Source organism: Mauremys reevesii, linkage group 3, assembly GCF_016161935.1.
Source record: "Mauremys reevesii isolate NIE-2019 linkage group 3, ASM1616193v1, whole genome shotgun sequence".
Lineage (NCBI taxonomy): Eukaryota > Metazoa > Chordata > Testudines > Geoemydidae > Mauremys > Mauremys reevesii.
The window spans coordinates 6,991,024-7,011,143 of NC_052625.1; the positions used below are offsets into that span (position 1 = coordinate 6,991,024).

At 48.4% G+C, this 20,120-nt stretch overlaps 1 protein-coding gene across 4 annotated transcripts; it reads right to left on the reverse strand.

Moving 5' to 3' along the window:
- Positions 1–270: 270 nt before the first annotated feature.
- On the reverse strand, positions 271–5,269 carry BANF2 (BANF family member 2). Of its 4 annotated transcripts, none has more exons than XM_039531312.1 (3): positions 5,175–5,269; positions 2,276–2,404; positions 271–482 (listed from the first exon to the last, which is right to left on the reverse strand). In XM_039531312.1, the coding sequence occupies exons 2-3, from the start codon at positions 2,399–2,401 to the stop codon at positions 336–338; spliced, it is 273 nt and encodes a 90-aa protein (XP_039387246.1). In that variant the 5' UTR covers positions 2,402–2,404; positions 5,175–5,269; the 3' UTR covers positions 271–335. The 4 variants fall into 4 exon arrangements, with proteins under 4 accessions (XP_039387246.1, XP_039387243.1, XP_039387244.1 ...); XM_039531309.1 differs by lacking the exon at positions 5,175–5,269 and adding an exon at positions 3,469–3,611; XM_039531310.1 differs by lacking the exon at positions 5,175–5,269 and adding an exon at positions 3,457–3,611.
- Positions 5,270–20,120: the final 14,851 nt, after the last annotated feature.

Here is a 20,120-nt window from a genome sequence, read left to right on the forward strand (position 1 = left end):
AGCGAGACGTTCCAGGTTGCCCCGTGCAGGGGGTTGTTGGGCCAGACTCTCAGTGACTTCAGTGGGGTAGCTCAGGGATAACGAAGGACAGAATTTGACCCACTTAATCACCCCGCACAAGAACAAACAGTTCATATTGGGGGCAATAGAGACTCTGTTCATCTAAGGCCTGGTCTACACTACTTAATCACCCCGCACAAGAACAAACAGTTCGTATTGGAGGCAATAGAGACTCTGTTCATCTAAGAAGAAGACATTGAGGCTGGACAGTTCAAGGCAGGAGAGACTTTATTGCAGGCCGCAGAACACACCATGAGGGCTGAGCGGCCAGCTCCCTAGAGGAAAGCGTAGCACCAGTCCAGGAGACAGGAGGCGCACCGCTGAGCCTGGCTCGGACTGGCTCCATACGCCCCTTTCAGCCACCTTTGGAAAACCGCATGGTCCTTTTTTAACAGGAGGAATTGGCCCAGAAGGATGTATGCCTGGGGGAGGAACAGAACGAGTTAGCACTGCTAACGCACTTCCCCCGCCCACCCATTGGACTCCATACCCTGGAGGAGCTGGTTAATTTGAAACTCTGGGCCACTTTATAGTCTAAGCTTTGCCAGACAAGTAACTGCTTCTCTTCCTCTGGTTACTTCATTAGCGGCGCTCTGCCAGGATAAGGAACTGTGCCCGTTTTTAGCCTGGTGCTCAGCTCTCCAGAACAAGAGGGAGGCCAGGTTTACTCTGACCCAAGGGGGTGATAGGCTCCTAGCACCATTAGAAGAGGAGCCTCTCTCTTCATTTCCTTTTTCCGGGGTAGTATCAGCGCTACTACCGTGTGCAGTGCAGCCTCGGGCCTTGTCTGACCGGCTCCCTCGAAAGAAGCTGTTTTCATGACGCGAGGCTGTTGCAGGTCAACTAGGGTGACCAGATGTCCTGATTTTATAGGGACAGTCCCAATATTTGGGGCTTTTTCTTATATAGGCTCCTATTACCCCCCCCTACACCCCCTGTCCTGATTTCTCACACTTGCTGTCTGGTCAGCCTCAGGCTAACTCCACCCCATAGCCACTGGAACAGGGTCTGTCCTAACTTTTGTGCCGGGGGTGAATCAGCCAGGAACTGGTCCCCACTTCGATCCACTCGTACCCGTTTTGCTTGCAGCCTGAGAGGTTAGCTATTGGAAAAGACAAGGACAGGCTCAGGGTTGTTGGGCCTAAACACGGACCTGCCTTAACAGTCACTGTCTGCTAAAGGAGTTAGCTCACGGGTTCTGCAGCTGTCCCATCAGAACTCCAGCAGGAAATGGACCAGGCAGTACGAGGTGCCCATTACCTGATCAGCAGCACAGCTCAGACCCTGCCGTCACCTGGTTACTACAGTTTAACAAAAGAAGGTGGCATCATGTATCTGTTGCTGTCTGACTTGCTTCCCTTGCATCCCATGGTAACCAAGCTGATGCACGTGTACTAGGAGGAGAGAAGGCCACGCATGCAGTGACCATAGCGCTCTGTCCTGCCCTAACTACTTGACTTGGTAGCGATGCTACGGGTGCAGACAGGATCCAGTAGTTACACAAAACTGATCCCCAACACAGACAGGTGGAGCAGGGTTTGCTCTTCTTGAAATCTACACAGATCTTCCCACACCCCTTCTGTTCACTTCCTTTCAACCAACACGCACAAAAGGTTAACTGGCCTAGAGGTGGAAAAATGTTTTCCCTATGGGGGAGATGGCTAACCAGCGTTCAAGGAAGGTAGTAAGAAAGCAGAGGCGTCGGTTTCCCCAGTGATGGAATTTCCCAAGCCAGCACTAGAAACTTAATAGCTCAAACTTCTTTAGCTTAGCTGCTGCCAGACTCACCATAAGGAATGCATGACATATATATTTTTAATTCTGTACTCCCACCCTCCCATGGGAAGTCCTTGTGGCTTTCTTACAAACAAATTCTGCAACAGGGAGAAAAATGGGTTTAAAACCCCCAAAGGCATGGTCTGAATATTTCCGGTTGGACTGTAAAGAACTGTCCTGATGTATTCAGTTTAAGATTGAAGAGATTTGAGTTTGCCCCTTTGAACAAGATTCAGTCTTGCTCCTTTGAATAATGCAGCACAACTACCCTGCAGAGTTTAGATTAAGTGATGGTAATGAAGTGCCTTTAAGACCATAATAGCAGGAGAAACTGTCACAAGAGCAAAATCACCAGAACAGTCTTCTTAAAATCAAGTCCCTTCACAGTCCCCATAAATAGAACAGAGGTTGGGAAGGAGTGGGAGGAAAACATGGTTACCTTGTCAAAACCCTTTGCGGCTAATTTTAGTCCAAGCTCGTCGTTAATGCCGTCCACTGCTGTAACGTCCTTATCGCCCATCGGCTCAGACACAAACGCTTTGAACTTCTGAGTTCTGGTTGCCATGATCTGCAACAGCGGCAGCGCGAGGGTGGGAAGGAGGCAAAGAACAATCAAAGGCCAATGCTGATATCACACCTCTCAGAGTCCCCCTGGAAGACCAGCACTCCCACAGAGCAAGCGTCCCCCTAAGCATCCCTCCCTTGTCTTAATCCCAATGTGATCCACGTTCCGGACGAAGCCGACTCCCCACCTCCCTGCTTTGATGGCTGAAGCTTATTAACATCAGGAGTAAATAAGCATGAACCTATGGTTAGAGAGTTGGATATTAAAGGTGCATCGTTGCATGAATAGTTGGCGTGTCCCTCATTTGGGTCTTTAGCACCCCGCATTTGGGCACCAGCAGTGCACAAGGAATGCCTCAGACACCTCCCAGATAAGGCCCTTGCCCCCTGTTGACTGAGCAATTTCTGTCCTGTATAAACTTCATTTTCTATCTCATTTAAAAAAAAAAGAGAGAGACTCTAGGTTACACCTAACTTGATATCTAACTTGTAATAACGTTTTGCTGCCTCTTCTGGCTCAGCAGCACGTCTGAAAAGTCAGGCTCACGTCGGAGCATGAAGGCATCCAAAGTCAGGGGCCACTTTTGAGACTTTTTGCTTCAATCAAGACGCATCCTTCTATATCTACACGGGGAAAACCAGCGCACGTTTTCCAGCCCCGGTGCAGTTGCATAGTTGCCACCAACAGCATAGATGGGGTTTATGCATTTATACCGCCCAGTCGTGACAAGCTGCTCAGAGGCTGGTAGCATCAGCACAGCGGCACCGCTGCTGATAAACCAGGCACTGATTTCCCCCGTGTGCAGGTGAGCTCAGCATCTAATGAGCTGCATGACCCCACAGAGAAGAGTAGCAGAGTCCTGGCCCATCCCGCACCACAGGGCAGAACCCAGGGCTCAGCTGGCTAGCTAGTTCCTGCTGCCAATTCTAGCATAGCACCATCATCCCTGCCTGTCAGTTCCCGTCACCTGCCCAGCTGGTCTGATGGAGAGAAGCCATCTGCAGAAAGGGGACGGTGGCGAAAGCAAGCCAGAGAGACTGGGGCCACTTCTCTACCTTCTCACACACCTTGGGCTTTAGAGGCCTCGAGGGAGAAGCGGCAGCAGTGGGTGCTTCCCAGGCCCAAACTTCAGGTTTGTGAGTACACCTCCCCACCCACCATGGCCTGGGCTGGATACGCCCTGGCAGACTTCAACTGCCACAGGCTTCTGGAACCCCTGTCCCTATGACATCACTGCCCCGTGCCACGGGAAGAGGCCTGTTGCTCGGCCCGGGTTTTAGCTGCCTGCAGTTTCTCCCCTGAGAGAGTCCTGATCGCAGCCGATGGGAACGTGGCTGCGGGCCCCAGGGCGAGCACTCAGCGGCTAGGAACACTCCTGCAGTTATAAATATTGGACAATGCGGTGCAACAGAAATCAAACCCATCAATACAGCTAATGCAGGTTACACCGCGTCCCTACCCACAGAAAGGGGATATTTCCAAGTAACAAGTAGAGGGTTTTAGCCCAACCCCCCCTTTCATTCATGCATCAGGGCCTGACTTGCAGAATCACTGAGCATTGATGACAGTGGGTGCTGAGCACTTCAGAAGCTCAGGCACCGTTGCCAGCTGGGCTCAGCAGCTGCAGGCTGGGCTGATTGTGGAGAGGTTGCCATCTGGGCCCCTCAGGCAGTGCTCAGCTCCCAATGCCACCCCCCCCCCTTCAGAGCCGTGGGAACCTGAGCTCTTTGGGGAGTCGGGCCTTGGCTGGGCCAGTCACGGGCTCACTCCTGCACTGAGTCACTCCCATTGACCTCACATGCAAGGCCAGGCCCAAACACCACCTGCCTTAGGAGTGATGGGGCACGTGGCAGCGAGGGGATAGCTCTGGTGGGGAATAAGGGAGAAAGAAGGTTGCTGTTTCCCCTTCGCAGACGAGCACCCCGCCCTTGGGCTTCTCCGCCACCTTCTTGATTTCAGTGCCGGGAGGTGGAAGCTCAAGGACTTGTGTGGAGTGGAGGGGACTCACGGGAAGGCAAAGAGAAGGGCGTTGGACTGTCCCCGGCATGGGGTGCAGAGGATCTGGAGGGGATGATATTATGGAGGTGGCATCTCCTTCCACCTAAGGCAGCGTGCGTGGGAAGGGACCCCGTAGCGATCTGTTCACAGCCCTCGGCAGGAAATCTGCTGCAAAGGCAACAGCGGCCCCAGCTGTGTTAGCCCACTACTCACTGAAACCCTTTCCCCACTGCATGGAGGGGTGTCTCGTCAGGTCTACCCTACGGTCGCCCTGGCAGGGAGCTGGGGGAGCAGAGACATCTCCAGAGCCACAGGATTTGGAGGCTAGATCCCCAGTTGGTTCCATGCAGAGCAAGGCAGCCCCCTCCAGACACAGAGTCAGAGGAAGATTTACAAGGGAGAATTCACAGGGTTTCCTCTCCCAGGCCCCACACCAGATTGTGCCAGAGGAGGACATGATCTGCCCCATGATTGTTGCCTGGCACAGTTTCAGCACAACAGACATGGTGCATTTTCTAAAGATGAGAGCCACATAGACATTCAAGGTTATAATTAAACCAATAGTCCTAAAACCCTAGATAGGTGCACCACCCACCAGCATGAGTAGACACAAGGAGCCAGTTATCTGATACAACAGTTGTTTATCTACCCCTCCTAACCCTCCATCACAACACCCTACGCCACACTAAATTGCAACCAGTAGTAGGAGTTTCCACTGCCCTTATAGACCAGTCACTTCTTGAACCAAAAAGCAGAAACCACTTGCAAAACACACCAGGAGCCAAGGAGCAGAAGGAACAGCCAGCAAGCAAGGAAATAGCAAAAAGCCAAGGCTCCTGCTTTTATAAGGGGTAGGGGGTGGTGGCTGGCTACAGGAGCTCAAAAGGGACAAACTAGGGAAGTTAAGTGCACTAGGCTATACCTCTCAACTCCTTGTGCATATAGCATTATATAGCCTCCTAGGTAATGTATCTGTCTTTCTCTGGCTAAAATAGTGCATTCAAATCCTACAAGAGTTGCTTGTATTAACATTTCTGCTAAGTTTTCTTAATGATTATTTCTTTTATTTGTGTATTTCTATAGCAGCCAAATCCTGGTCAGTGCTATACAATCCTACCAAAAGAGCCCATGCCCCGAACAGGTCACATTCTAAAACCTTTATTCCATGACTGCCCCTAGAGATTTTTCCCATAGCAAAACACAAGGCTTGTAAGACATGCTCCAGTGTTAGAAAAGAAATGCCGAGTGGCTAGATTGGCTGGGAATGCTGCTTTGGGTGTGACTAATGTGGGGCGTGGCGTGAGGATCGTGGCCCTTATCCCACAACGAAATCTCCATGAGCAAAAACCCTGCCTCCCCACGGAGCCTTGCTCATTGCAAACGCAGGCCTAAAAGTACCTCCCTGAGACGTGCATGATTTTAAGTAAACTAATAAATCAAGTGACGAGATCTGGAAATGCACCAGCACTAAACAACAGAGCTTGCCAAAGTCTCCCTAGCTAGCAGCCAGAGGCTTGGGGCTATAAAATAACTTATCCTGTTTTAACCTCCTCATTGTACAAAGCTTTGTTTATTTACTCACCTGATTTGATTCCTTCTTACTTCCCTCCCCAGCTGGGTGGCTTGGTTGGAAACACAGAGCAACAGCCGCCTCCAATGCAGATGTTGATCAGTCACCAGGGGCTGCTTTGAGCATAGAGGTGGAATTGTGTGGCTGATGACTATGCTATGCTGATGGAATAATCTCTGGGGGGGAGTTCATTCCCTGGTGTGTCTTCCTGAATGACATCTGGATCAAAGTTATAGGGTGAACTTTTAGCTGCTTGCTTGCTCGCTCATTAATTAAGGGGAGTCCAGAAGCCCCCCATGTAGTGCAGCATTCAAGGGAGCGTAGCCACCCTTCCTCCCTGCTGCAGTATCAGACAGTTGGAGGCAGCAGTGGGAGTTGCAGTCCTATCCTGCATGGATCCTTCATCTGCAAGATGGAGCCGTTTGTCTGTTCAAAGGTCACTCAGTCACTGAGGCCACGATCCTGCCATGATCCAGTGCATCACCCCCAGGGGTCCACGCAGGTTCAGGGATCTGCTTGCACCTTTCGTTGTCTTCTCACGCAGCGTCTGATGCCGCCAGCTCAGGTGCACTGGTTCTAATGATTGGATCTGACATCCCTGCAAGAAGGTTTATTTCTACCTTCTGTGTTTCCTAATTAACAAGGTGTGCCCAGCTCCGACTCCTTTCATTTCCCCCTCAGATGCAGCAAACCTTCCCTTCGTGCCATCACCTTGGGCAGCTGTTGGCGGGTCGCTGCGACATGGCATCGAACAGTTGCTTGGTTAGGTACCAGGGTTGGTACATGTGCCCACTCTTTCAGGGGTCTGGCTGTGAACTTTCAGCACTGCTTTTACCACGGAGAATACACTTCCCAATACACTTCCCTTTCGCTCTTCTTCTCGTTTGATTAAGCTTCGGCGCTGCATGACTTCACAGATCAGGGCCGCTCTCCGGTCGGCTAGGTCTGTTTTCACAGGCACAGTGCTGAATTCTCTTCACCTGACGTTGCTTTCTTGGCTACATGAGGACAGGAACAAACATTGCAGGTTGGCAGCAGAGCCAGCCTTAAACACCGTGGGCCCCTCAGGCCCAGATCCTCACAGAGATTTAGGCACCTTGGTTCTGATGGGAGGATCTGGGCCTGACTCCTTGGGGCCAGCACAGATTCACAATTGATCGGATTTCCTCCTCTGGCTGGACCAGAGAGGGAGGGAACTCACCATCAGTTTACCCCATCAGCAGGAAGGCTGGTGAGGCACAGATACCCCCTCCACTTCTCTAGCTTGGAGCACCAAAGTTTGTAATGTGCGCCCCGGTCCAGCTAGTCCCAGTTAAATCTTCTCTAGGAATAACTCTGGGAGTAGTTAACATGAGTGTCACTGGAGGCATAGAGCCATATAAAGAGAATCTTCCCCCTCTCCCTACTCCCTCAAAAGGTTTTATACTTAAACGGCTTGGGATAGGGACTATCTTTTTGTTCTGTGTGTGCACAGCACAATGACGTCTTGGTTCATGACTGGGGCTCCCAGGTGCTACCATAATACAAATGAATAACAATAATAATAATCATTAATAGCTGCCGCACAGTATCAGACCAGGGGGCCATCTACTACAAATTGCTTCAAGGAAGGTACAAGAAAAAATGCAGGAGATAGTAATGGGATAATCTGCTCCCAAAGAAAGTTTCCTCCTGACTCCCATTGGTTAGAGGTTGGTTTAAGCCCTGAAGCATGTGGGTTTATAGTCCTGCCAAAACTCTTGAGTTTTTTTGGTTATGTATTATTATAACCCTAGATATTCTTTTTAATCATATAATAATAATTAATATAGCTTATCAAGTGCTTTTCATCCACAGATCTCAAAGTGTTTCACAAAAGAGGTCAGTAACATTATCACCATTTTACAGATGGGGAAACTGAGGCACAGGGAAGTGATTTGCCTAAGGTCACCTAGAAGGCCAGTGTTAGAGCTGGAAACAGAACCCAGCTCTTCTGAGTCCCATTCCAGTGCTCTATCCACTAGTCAACACTGTCTCTCCAATTCCTTTTCTGTCCCCTATTATGTTCTTGGTTTCAATGATATCTTGTGGCAATGAGTTCCACAGGCTAGTTGTGCATTGTGTGAAAAAGTATTTCCTTCTGGGCACCAATCAATGTTTGGTGGGACTGCCCACTGTTGGGAAAATGTTACCACTGTTATGGATGACTAGTCTGATAACAAAGAGTGAGGAGAAACACCTGGTAGGATGTATTTGTCCAAACCAATAAAGAAAGTAAAAAATCAAATGAAAATTCAATTCATACAAGTTACCATCCTGCGGTGGGGTGGCTGGTGGGATGTATAGGTCACAAGTGCCAAGATGGCAGGGGGAAGGTTCCTGCAGGCCTAGCAGAAGCAGCAGGTGGGCTCAGTTAAACTTGTGGCCAGGGGCGTGGGCATTAAATTAAACCTGGGAATTCCTGAGGCGAGAAGATGTTATGTGGGATGAACTAGTTGTGAACCGTAAAGGGAGAAAATCAATCTCACCTTGTGACCCTCCAGTAAAGGCATTTCTTAAAGGGACAGCATCCAGTGGTGGGAGTCTTCCACAAGATGCAGCTTTCCCTGCAGTGTCCTTGAGGCAGTGGGCCTGATCCTGCCCGCTGGTATAAATCAGCTAGCTCCCTTGGCACTCCACTGGAGCTGCCCTGATTTATTCCAGCTGAGGACATGACAGGTATCCATGAGGCCAGCTTTGGAGCAGCCCTGATTGCAAGAGTTCTGTGGCTGTTGCAATCAATCAGCGGCAGCAGAGATTCAGGGCAGATCATTTAGGGTCTGGCTTTGAGATAAATAACGTGCAAGCTAATAGGAACTAATGTGCCAAAGACAATTAGCATAATCAAGCAAGAGTGCTGTGCTCCAAGAGCAGGGAAATGTAATTGACAGGCGCAGCCAGAGGCTTAGGATGTGATTTCCCAGAATACCCCAGGACATAAAGACCCCCAAGAAGAAAGGAAACAAAGATAAGAAGCAATATGGGGCTAGACAAAACCAGGGGAATGTTAAATGTAACAATAATCCCACTGTGGGAGTTTTCTGTACTGGACCTGGGGTATGGACTATCCCCGGCCTGCCACAGATCAAAAGCCATGTGATAATGGGAAACCTTCCACCCAAGCCACTGCAAGAAGCAGATTGAGGGGTGGTTCAGTCCTGCCGTGCTGTGAGTGTTGTTTTATAGATGAGGTGTCAACCAGAGGCCTTGACAAGTTGTTGCTAATACAGAGCTCCGGGGCATTTTTGTTATGCAAAATCAGGAGGTGTCCTGGCAGAACGCTAGGGGAGTATATGTTACCTATGTACAGCGCCTCCTCTGGGGTCCGCTGACCAAGGTCTTCTTTATTTTCTGCTGTGCACAGTTGTACAGCGTTGCTGCTCGGTACTGAAGGGGAGGTTGCTTTGCAGTGTTGAGTGACAAGATGCTTATGCACAGAGGTCCCCTTACATCTGTGACATCAATGGGCTGCACAGGTGTAGTTTAATAATAATAATTGGAGACATACCTATCTCAGAGAGCTGGAAGGGACCCCAAAAGGTCATGGAGTCCAGCCCCCTGCCTTCACTAGCAGGACCAAGTACTGATTTTGCCCCAGATCCCTAGCAGCCCCCTCCAGGATTGAGCTCACAACCCCAGATTTAGTAGGCTAATACTCAAACCACTGAGCTATCCCTCCCTCTAAGTTGGGCTTAGAATGTGACCCATGCTTTGTAGAGCAGTTTCCGTAGATGAAGGGCACTAGATAAATTCTAGGGTTGCCACCCGTCCACTTTTCACCCGGACAGTCCGGGTTTCGGCTTGTATGTCCGGGTGCCGTTTGACAAGTCCTGATGTCCAGGTTTTTTTTTATCTGGGGGGGAAGAGACAGCGAAGGGGGTGGGGCCCAAGGGACGAGGCAAAGCAGGGGGAGAGGCGGAGTGGGGTAGGGCCTTGGAGGAAGAGGCAGGGAAGGGGGTGGGGCCTTGTGGGTCCAGTGACCAGCAATTAGAAAGGTGGCAACTCTAATAAATTCACCCATTATTATTACTTTGCAAAACTGGGGGAATATTCCAGGCAGGGCAGAAGGATTTAACCATTTACAATCCAGTAGCATTAATGGGAGACATGCAGCTAAATGACTTGACCCTGTACTGGATGTGTGTTGGGATGAGTTTGATTAATATTGACATTAGCGTAGCACCTAGGGGTACTAAACGCCGTACAGGAGAAGAGGCAGCCCGTGCTCCCAAGAGCTTACAGCCTGACCCGAAGTACCACGCCCGCTTCACGGGGGGGAGTGAGGCACACGCACAGGAAGTGACTTGCCCAAGATCACATAGGGATTTTAAGAAGCAGAAATTGAATCCAGCTCACTTGCATTCCAATCCAAAGGGCTAAACAGGAGACCTGCCTTTCTCTCCATCTTCTTTCTTTAGGATTACAACCTGGTCACATGATGCACTTGGAGTGCCTTGTAGCTGATTCATTTAATCAGCGTGTTTAGACCAGTGCCCTTTTTGTGTGTTGGTGGGGCGGGGCGGGGCGGGGTGGGGGAGAAGGGGAGAGCAGCCCCAGTCCTATAAGACCCTGGCACCACGCCTGGCTGCAGTATCCAGGAAAAACGTGAAAGCCCTGGAGTCTCTCTCAGGCGCTGAGAATAGAGCGACTATTTTGGGATGCCATGCAGAAGTCGTATTACCATAATTAGCAGAAAGTGCTCTTGATTAGCATATTTTTTTCATTTCTTTCATCACATCTGTTTGCACAAAACAGTCACTCATTCTCATCTCTGCTGTGGCGAGATGTACTAGGCAATCCACGAGACCCATTGACCTTTGACAGCCCCTCTTCAATAGCAGGGCTTGTTTTCTGTGCACCAGGGGAAAGACGTCTGGCCATATCCTCCGTGGGTGTAAATCAGCATAACTCCACTGCGGATTTACATCAACTGAGGATTTAGCCCCAAAAATTGAACAACATTTTCAAATTATTTTGCTTCCCCACGCGCTTCCCTGCCATCTTGACGGTGATTCCATGAAAATATTGAATTTTAATCTCACTGGGGCAGGGACAGTCTCTTACGATGTGTCTGAACAGCACCTACTGCATCGGAGCCTCACCCTTAATTGGTCCTGTAAAACAAATGATAGTAATAGAACATTTATGGATGTAGCCGTCAGCTACCCATTTTCCTCTTCTTCCTTCTATTATCAAAATTGCTTTTTCTCTCTTTGATCTCAGACAGTAAATGCCTTCGGGAGCGAATCCAGTTACGAGACTGTACGCTAACAGTTCTGTCTCTGACCTTACACTAGCAAGATGCGACAGCACTGATTGGAGATGTGTGTCACGGTCCTTAGACCAGTCTGGCTCCTGCCTGAAGGTTTAATCGAACATTTAGTCAGAAGTGCAGTTTTTCAGTCCCGTCACTCTCTAAGTACCTGATCCAGTGCACTGGTGCTACCGCTGCTGGAGTATTGTGTCCAGTTCTGGTGCCCACAATTCAAGAAGGGTGTTGATAAATTGGAGAAGGGTCAGAGAAGAGCCACGAGAATGACTAAAGGATTAGAAAACCTGCTGTATAGTGATAGACTCCAGGAGCTCAATCTACCTTAACAAAGAGAAGGTTCAGGGTGACTTGATCACAGGCTGTAAGTATCTACATGGGGAACGGATATTTGATAACGGCTCTTCAGCCTAGCAGCGAAAGATCTAACACCATCCAATGGCTGGAAGCTGAAGCGAGACAAATTCAGGCTGGAAATAACACACAAAGTTTTAATAGTTGGGGTAATTAACGGTTGGAATAATTTACCAAGTGTCGTGGTGGCTTCTCCATCACTGATCACTTTTAAATCAGGATTAGATGTTCTTCTACGTGATCTGTTCTAGGAATTATTTTGGGGCAGTTCTCTGGCCTGTGCTATACAGGTCGGACTGTGATCACAATGGTCCTTTTTTGGCCTTGGAATCTGTGACTCTATGAATGCCTATTGGAGTCACTTACTGGCTTCAGTGGGCTTTGGATCAGGCCCTAAACTCAGTAGTTGCTAATTGTTCCTGTCCTGCAGTCGGGGTGGCACAGGAGCCAGCTATGCCATGACTCCAGCCATGCCAACTGGAGACTCCCATGCACCAGGGGAATCCTTAGCTGGCTGGATCTGCCTGCCTTCCGCTGCCTTTCGCGGCAGCACAAAGGGGCTGGAGCGGGGCTCAGGACTCAGCCCAGCAAATCACATTTGTACAAATGTTTTTAGTAGGAAGTAGGGCAGTGAAATCCTAGATACTTTCACCCCAAGCATACCCCCTCTGGCCCCCACACCTTGAAATAAGCCTCACTAACTGTGGCTTTATCCCTAGCTGATAAAGATGCTTCTGAAGGGACAATGTTCTTTTCCAGTTGGGAGGCACCAGAGGGAGGGTGTTTCTCAAGGGAAGATGTTCCCAGACCAGACGCCTCCAGCAGGGTGCCATACTTACAAACTGGCTCACTGTACATTACTGGCTTTGAACTCAGGGGCAGAGTCAGAGAGAAAGGATTACGAAGGGATGGGGCATCATTAACATCACATGTGGAACTAGTAATGAGGGGTAATGTGACCCTCAGCAGTGCTAGACCAGAATCCGCTCCTGGAGCAAAGGTTAGGGGCTACCCCTGGTATGGGAAAAGTCTTAGGGGTAGCAGGGATTTGTTGTCCCTTAAGAGGTGATCTAGAGAAACGCAGAGAAGAATCACACTGGTTTGACGGTCTGCAGCCAATGCTCCTGAAGACGCTCAGATATTTGGGTGCTCCTCTCACTTTGGCAGCACCTTTGGGTGCTCCTCATCACCTTGGTCATGTTGCAATCTGCCACTGCTTCAGGGAATCATGCCCGTCCGTGAATGGAGCTGGGCTGGCAGGAGACTCTGACTCGCTGATTTTGCGATGGCGCCATGTCTTTGGGAGGCAGGACCTAGGAGGGCATCTGATTAATGCCAGGTCTATGCAAGACAGTTAGGCTGACCCAGCTACGTCGCTCAGGGGGGTGAAAAATCCACCCCCGAGCGATGTAGTTAAACCGACCCCACCCCCGGCGGAGACAGCACTAGGTCGACAGAAGAATTCTCCCATTGCTTGAGTGCTGCCTCTCCTAGAGGTGGATTAACTCCAGCAAGAGGGCACCGCCTCCCGCAAGCAGCTGCAGTGTTTCTAGTGAAGACATAGCCTGAGAATCAGGAGATGGACAGAGGTTCTATCCCCAGTTCTACCACTGACCTGGGGTGTGATATTGGGCCAACTGCTTCCCTCTCGCCATTCGTTTGCCTCATCTCTTTAGATGGGGAGTTCTCTGGGGCAGGGGATCTCTTCCTCTGTGTTTGGAGGGCTTCTCATCTTAGATGAGTCCTCTGGGTGCTTCTAGCATATAAATAGTCCGAATGGGGGTGTGGTCCTTATAGGAATGGTGCATGTAGTTACTACAAGTATCATCAATCGCACATTTAATTGGTTCTCCTAAGTGGGATATATTTGCACAAAGGCTCATCAGGACGTGCAGTAATGGTAAATAATAGGGCTATGACCCTGCTAAGGACTGTCTGTGAAATGTAAAAACCATCAGAGTGACCCTAGTTGTTTCTGACTGTCACCAGCACCAACGCAGAGAATTAAAACTGCACATACCCAGTTGGAGATGTTATTTAAAAGTGTATGGTGACATCAGCCTCACTTTTCATGGCCAGTTGCTGCAGCTTTGCATCAATTCAAATAATTGCTTCTGGCCAGAACTGAAATAGTTTTGATGGTCTCATCCCACTTTCTAGTTGTCTACATATAAAAACCGCATCAGAATATGATGTGATTGACAGCATCTGCTCGGGACCAGAAAAGAAGAAGTGGTTTAGGTCTGGGATGAGATCAGGAATTAATTTCTCATGAAAAGACAGGGGGAGGACGAGAAGGGAGAAGAGCTGGACCCTTTCAAAGCTGCAGCCTAGTTGCAAGGTGCGATTTCAACCAGAAAAACCGTACAGCAGTTGGAAACATCTAAATAAAAAAGTCCAGTAAGCTATTTAACAGGACAAAATGCAAGAGAAAAAGGACACTTGAAGAAATGGAAATAATGCACATTTGAAACTGACCAAAGGCAATACTTTTCTCACAATGCACAATTAGTCTGTGGAACTCATTGCCCCAAGTTATCATGGAGCCCAAGAGTTTAACAGGATTCAGAAAGGGATAGAACCTGGGTAACAGGAATATTCAGAGTTATCACAGGAAATAGGAAAAAAATAAGGACGTTTTGGAAGGGATATAAATAGACTTGGAAAGATTAGATTTTTTTATCGGTAACTGTTAATAAACGTCAATTTCACCGTACACACATAAGCCAATGAAACAATACACCTTCACCTTGATATAACGCTGTCCTCGGGAGCCAAAAAATCTTACCGCATTATAGGTGAAACCGCGTTATATCGAACTTGATTTGATCTGCCAGCGCACGCAGCCCCGGCCCCTGGAGCACTGCTTTACCGCGTTCTATCCAAATTCGTGTTATATCAGGTGGTGTTATAACTGGGTAGAGGTGTATTTCCATTTATAATAATCAAAATGTATGGACAGGTAAAGTAAGAAAACCGTTGCTTGCGAACTTATTGGAATTTGATTTAAGGATATTTACTTTGTCAACATCACATGCCAAAATAATCATCCGTGCTTGAACGGTTATAAAGCTTTAACTTTTGGAATCTCAGCGTCTACTGTCATTAAATAATTATTGCCCAACAGCTCCATTGTCTAACCCAGCATAAGTCTGCGCAATTGTGAAAATGTAAATTGATAAAAACGGGGGCTGGGTGGAGCTTAAAAATAAACTTTGATATTATCCATCAAAATGATAAAAGAAATGAATCAATCAAATTCTGGCCACGCTTAGATAGAAATGCCCTCCCACCAGAAACACGAAGGGTACATCTACCCTGGTGCTGGAGGGGAGAATTGCAGCTTGGGCAGATGTACTCATGCTAACTCGCATTGAGTTAGTGAACGAAAATGGAGCAGTGTAGCCATGAGGTGGGAGTGGCAGGAAGGTAGCTGCTGAGTTAGTGTCTAGGGTCCCGGCTGGGATTGTGCCCAGGGTGGCTAACCCATCCTGCTGCCTATGCCACGGCATACGCTGCTATTTATAGCAGCTAGCGTGATCCCAGCTAGCATGCATGTGTCTACTGGAGCTCCAGCTCGAGTGTCGAAGTAGCCTGAGAGAAGATTAGCAGACAATGGAAGGAGAAAGGGTAACGGAGGACATGGGATATTGGAAGGGGGGAGGGGCAGGGAGTGGGAAAGTGGGGAACATTGCGAGGGCAAAGGAGAGTACAATGGGGAAAACAATCATTTTGGGGCTCACAATCATTTGTTGTCCCACACTGAAGCACTGGGAGACTGAATGTTATGAAGGACCCCTCAGAGGTCATGTAAGCTGGGTCCCCTCGCCCAATGTTCCTTTTGGGCACTGCATGGGATTGTTTCCTAACGTCCCTTAAGGGGAAAATGCCTTTTCTAGCCTTACGGTGCAGCCCAGGGCACGCTCAATGCCAGGTCAGTCTCATTACCAGAATTGTTTAGGGGCGCGCCTACTTCTGTCTGCCAATTTCATCTAGTAGATGTTTTGCCATCTGCCTTGAGCATGGTTCTTTTACATCGCTTTCAGTCAGGTAATGGAAAACACAGTGTGCTGCTGGGAAGCAAACAACGGCAGTGCTTCCTAGATAAGCCAGTGGGCCACAAAGCCATTGGCACCGTGAATGGTGGGCAGGAAAGGAGGGGGGGCCTTTTATGCCATGCTGCACACAGCATGGCCAAGCTGGAGAATGGCTGTTGCAAAGGAATGTCCTGAGGTATCCCACTGCATCCGCACAGCTGTTGCAGGAGGGGCTCTAACTTTCCGGATGTGCACGGCGGGGTGCAAGCCACATAGGCAGCACAGCTGCGGGCAGCACCTGCTGTCCCTCAGGGAGCGGGAGAGCAGTGCTGAGTTGAGGCCAGGAGCTCTCTCTCACTGTGGGAGGTTTTGTGTCCAGCTGAGCATGTCAGAGGGAGAGCGGGGGTGGAGCTGCAGGAGAAGAGCAATCTCCCGTGCCAGGCTGGGGATTCAAAACCTTCAGCAAATTCAGTTTTTCCACTTGGCGTCTCTGCTTCCCCTGTCTCTTCTCCCAGTGTGAACAGGCTGCCGGGGCAGTGATGCGATCCAGCTACAGTAACCCCATGCCCTTCCATTACTGCACCGAACTGCTCTGCTTGTTTGTACCCGTGCTCTTAAAATGCCAGTCCGCTAGGGCAGGGAACCTGTTATTTCTCCGGCACAGTTCTCCTGTTGTACAGGGCCTTTGGCCCTAGGAAGACAACTAATCAGTGCCACGGCTAGCCAGCGCCTCCCCACCATGGCTTTGCCACCAGGCCCCACTGGGGATGTAAGCAGTCTTCGACGCTCCTGATTAAACACCCCCCGAAATCAATGGATGGACATCTTCCCATTGACGTCAATGGACCCTTACTCAGGCTAACATTTTGCTCCTCCTAGGTATTAAAGCTTATTGGCCAGATAGTCCACTCTGCTTCCATCCGAGGAAGGGACCCAGATATCATGGATCCGCTGGTGGGGTGCGACACATGGGGAACTCTGGCTTTTGGGCGTTACCCGTCTTCACCTCAGCCAACAGAAGCGTGTCTGTGGATCCGCTCAAGCTTTTTGATACCAGGGACCAGCTTGCTGCCTTCCCAAACTGTGTCAGTGAGATCTCAAGAACCGGCGCCAGTCCCTGTACCGGTCATTGAGAAACCCTGCCCTAGAGGAACTGAGATGCGTGTGCATGAGAGATGGGGCAGGAGCACCAGCAGCCACTTTCCATGGCATCAGGACACCAGACCCATGAAGAATCCTTAAACCAAATCATGCTGCTTTCGTCAGTATTCCCATACACACTGTCCCCCTGAGCTGTGTGGACTTCCCTGGCTCTGAATAAAAGGTGTTGGACTCCAAGGAGCTCTTGGGATACATGCAGATCCCAGGGTATAATAAAATGGAGATATAACTATCTCATAGAGCTGGAAGGGACCTTGAAAGGTCATCAAGTCCAGCCATTCACTAGCAGGACCAAGTACTGATTTTGCCTCAGATCCCAAAGTGGCCCCCTCAAGAATTAAACTCACAACCCTGGGTTTAGCAGGCCAATGCTCAAACCACTGAGCTATCCCAAGAGGGCTCAGTCCTACGGTGGGAGAGAGGAAGGGGAAACTCCCACCATCTGATGGATTAATGCAGTGGAAACTTGCTGAGTTTCCTGTCTATTTGTAGTCTCCCCCAACTCCTTTCCTCCCCCTGGCAGAGGACAGTCCAGTCTTATAGCAGAGCTGGTTGGGAATTTTTTAACAAAACATTTTTTTCCCTGAAACAAAGCTGATTTGTCAAAACTGAAACTGTTGGCGGCAAAGAGCCTGTTTCCACACCGTTCCTGACTCGAGAAACGTTGGAAAAAAGTTTCCAAATTGCCAAGATGTCCTCCTTTGACATTGTGAAAATGAAAAGTCGCGGGAGTTTTGGTTCAAAACAACTTTTCGTTTAGAATGTGCACTGAATTCATACCAAGAAATTGGTTTAAAAAAGAAAAGAAAGTAAAAAAGGGTCAGATTTGTATTGAAAGGTTCCAAAATGATCAAAACCAAACACGTCACAAGACCTGAGCTGAAATTTGGTTTGGTTTGTTGCCTTTGTGCACATTTTGAGATTCCAACTTTTCGTCCTGTTGTGTGATGGGAAATTTTTTCAAAATCTCAGAATTCTCCTGGGACAGAAAAACCATTTCCCGCCCACTCCTAGTTTATAGGATTATACTAATTAGAGATTATGTATATGAAAAGTAAATACATCCAGCCTTCTGGATGCACCATAGAAACCCTCACAACTTGGATTGCATAGTGTTGAAGCTAGATGTAGCCATTGTGTTAAATCAGCCCCTGGCCCTAATTCTAAGAGGCTAATGCTGTACTATCTCTCACCATATTCCACTTGAAATTAAGTCCAACAAAGGAGTCTTTCTTCCCAGGGAATGTGACAAGGAGCAGGTCTGCAGCGTTTCACCAGCACTGAGAATGCTAGATATATTAAATAATGACTTAGGAGCTTTTATTTCTTAGTTAGAATTAGGCTTCCACACCTGTTTGTGCAGGCAGTAATTTAAGCCTTGAAAGATCCGCTTCCAAACAAGCTCTAAAGTTGTGATGATAACTTGAATGGGGAAGATTCTGCAAAATAACGAATGACTTTTATATGTCTCATTGAAGCACACACACAAAAATCCTACACCAGCCTTAGCGTTTTAGGTGGTGCCTGCCAAAAAAATTTTCACTCTCCCACTCCCAGAAAGTGATCATGCAGGACTGAGCTGACGACACCATGGAGGGCCAGCGAGGTTATTCTATAAGGCGCGTAACCGGCTCATTTTATATAAGAAGGGGATGGGATGGCCCGTGGTCTGAATGTCACCACCAGCTTCCTGCTCTACGAGGCAGCACTACATGTGTGCTGGTGTTCCTGCACAGCTGCCTGCATTTCCAAAAGTTGTGTTAGGGACAGCTGTCCGAACAAGCCACTAGCGTGATGGTTGGTACTTAGGTGCAGATCCTCAAAAGGTATGTAGACACCTCCCTCCCTTTGGCCCTGACTCAGCAAGGTTCTTAAGCATATGCATAATCACGTGAGGAGTCCCATTGGCTTCTGTAGAAAAACTCATGTGCTTAAAGTTACACAGCTGCTCAAGTGCCTTGCTAAATCAAGCCCATGCGCCCCGATCCCAAAGCTCATGCAGAGTTCATTGCAGGATCAAGGGCTTTACAGGGTTAATATTGGGAGGTCTCACTGTATTTGAAATCACAACAGCTGGAGGGCTATGGGGGAATTTTAACACTTTACACAGTGTTTTGCAAACATTAATTAATTGTGACAACTCCAGGGAAGGGGCGAGTTGTGGGGTTGGGAAGAGTATCCCCATTTTTACAGATAGGGAAATTAAAGCAGAGAGGCCAAGGCCAAATTTTAAAGTGTCCAATAATTTTGGGTGACCGACTTGGGACACCAGGGCCTGATCTTTCAGATCAGCTGGGTCTAACCAGAAAGCCCTTAAAATTGATCCTATGTGAAGCAACCTCCTTGTGAATAGATATGACTTGTGGGCAGGTCTGACAAGTCTACTTCTTAGGCTAATCAGAAATGTTTCACTATTTACCTTCTCTCCCTCCATTTGTTTGTTTTATCCATCTGCTCTCTTGGTATATACAAGACTGTAAACACTTAGAGGCAAGGCCTATCTTATGATATGTGTGCACAGTGCCTCAAACAAAAGTGATCCCCAAACAGGATTTAAAGGCGCTTCTGAAATAATGTTCCAGTATTTGACCAAATTGAACATGCCACAAAGTAATGCCTGTGATCCCAAACCTTCAGTCCTGTCTAAGAGCCCAGTTCTGCCATGATTTAAGCACATGCTTATCTTGCTTAAGCACTTGGACACAGCATGGTCTACTGGACAGAGCACTAGACTAGGACTAAGGAAACCTGGTTTCTATTCCCAGCTCTGGGCAAGTCACGGTCCCACTGTGCCTCAGTTTCCTCATCTGTAAAGTGGTGATAATGATACAGACCACCTTTGTAAAGCACTTTGATATCTACTGATGAAATATAGTATATAAGAGCTAGGGATTATTAATTTAACTCAGGATTAGGTCAATTTATGTCAATGGGATTATTTGTACAAGTAAAGAAAATCATATATTTAAATATTTGCAGGATCAAGGCCTTAGCTAATAGCCCCCTCCCCCCACTTTGAAGTTAAGGAGAGTTTTGCCTGAGTTAGGATGGCTGAATTTTGGGCTCCTGTAATCACTCCAGATTATGAATTATATACTCATTTCATTTCTTTCGAGTGGAATAGCACTTAAGAACCGCAATACAAAAAGCCCTTAGGTGCCCTAACAAATAACTGATTTTGCAATCATCAGCCATAACCAGATACTATTTGTAGTGCCTAGGACATTCCAGCCAGGATCGAGGCCCCCACTGTGTCAGGTGCTGTACAATTGCATAGTGAGAGGCAATCCCTGCCCCCCAAGTGCTGACAAT

Excerpts from the sequence above, each read along its gene's own strand:
- BANF2 (XM_039531312.1), bottom strand. The coding sequence starts at position 2,401 with ATGGCAACCAGAACTCAGAAGTTCAAAGCGTTTGTGTCTGAGCCGATG. Across the intron at positions 483-2,275 it reads CCGCAAAGGGTTTTGACAAG|GCATACATCCTTCTGGGCCA; the intron begins GTAACCATGTTT and ends TTCCTCCCCCAG.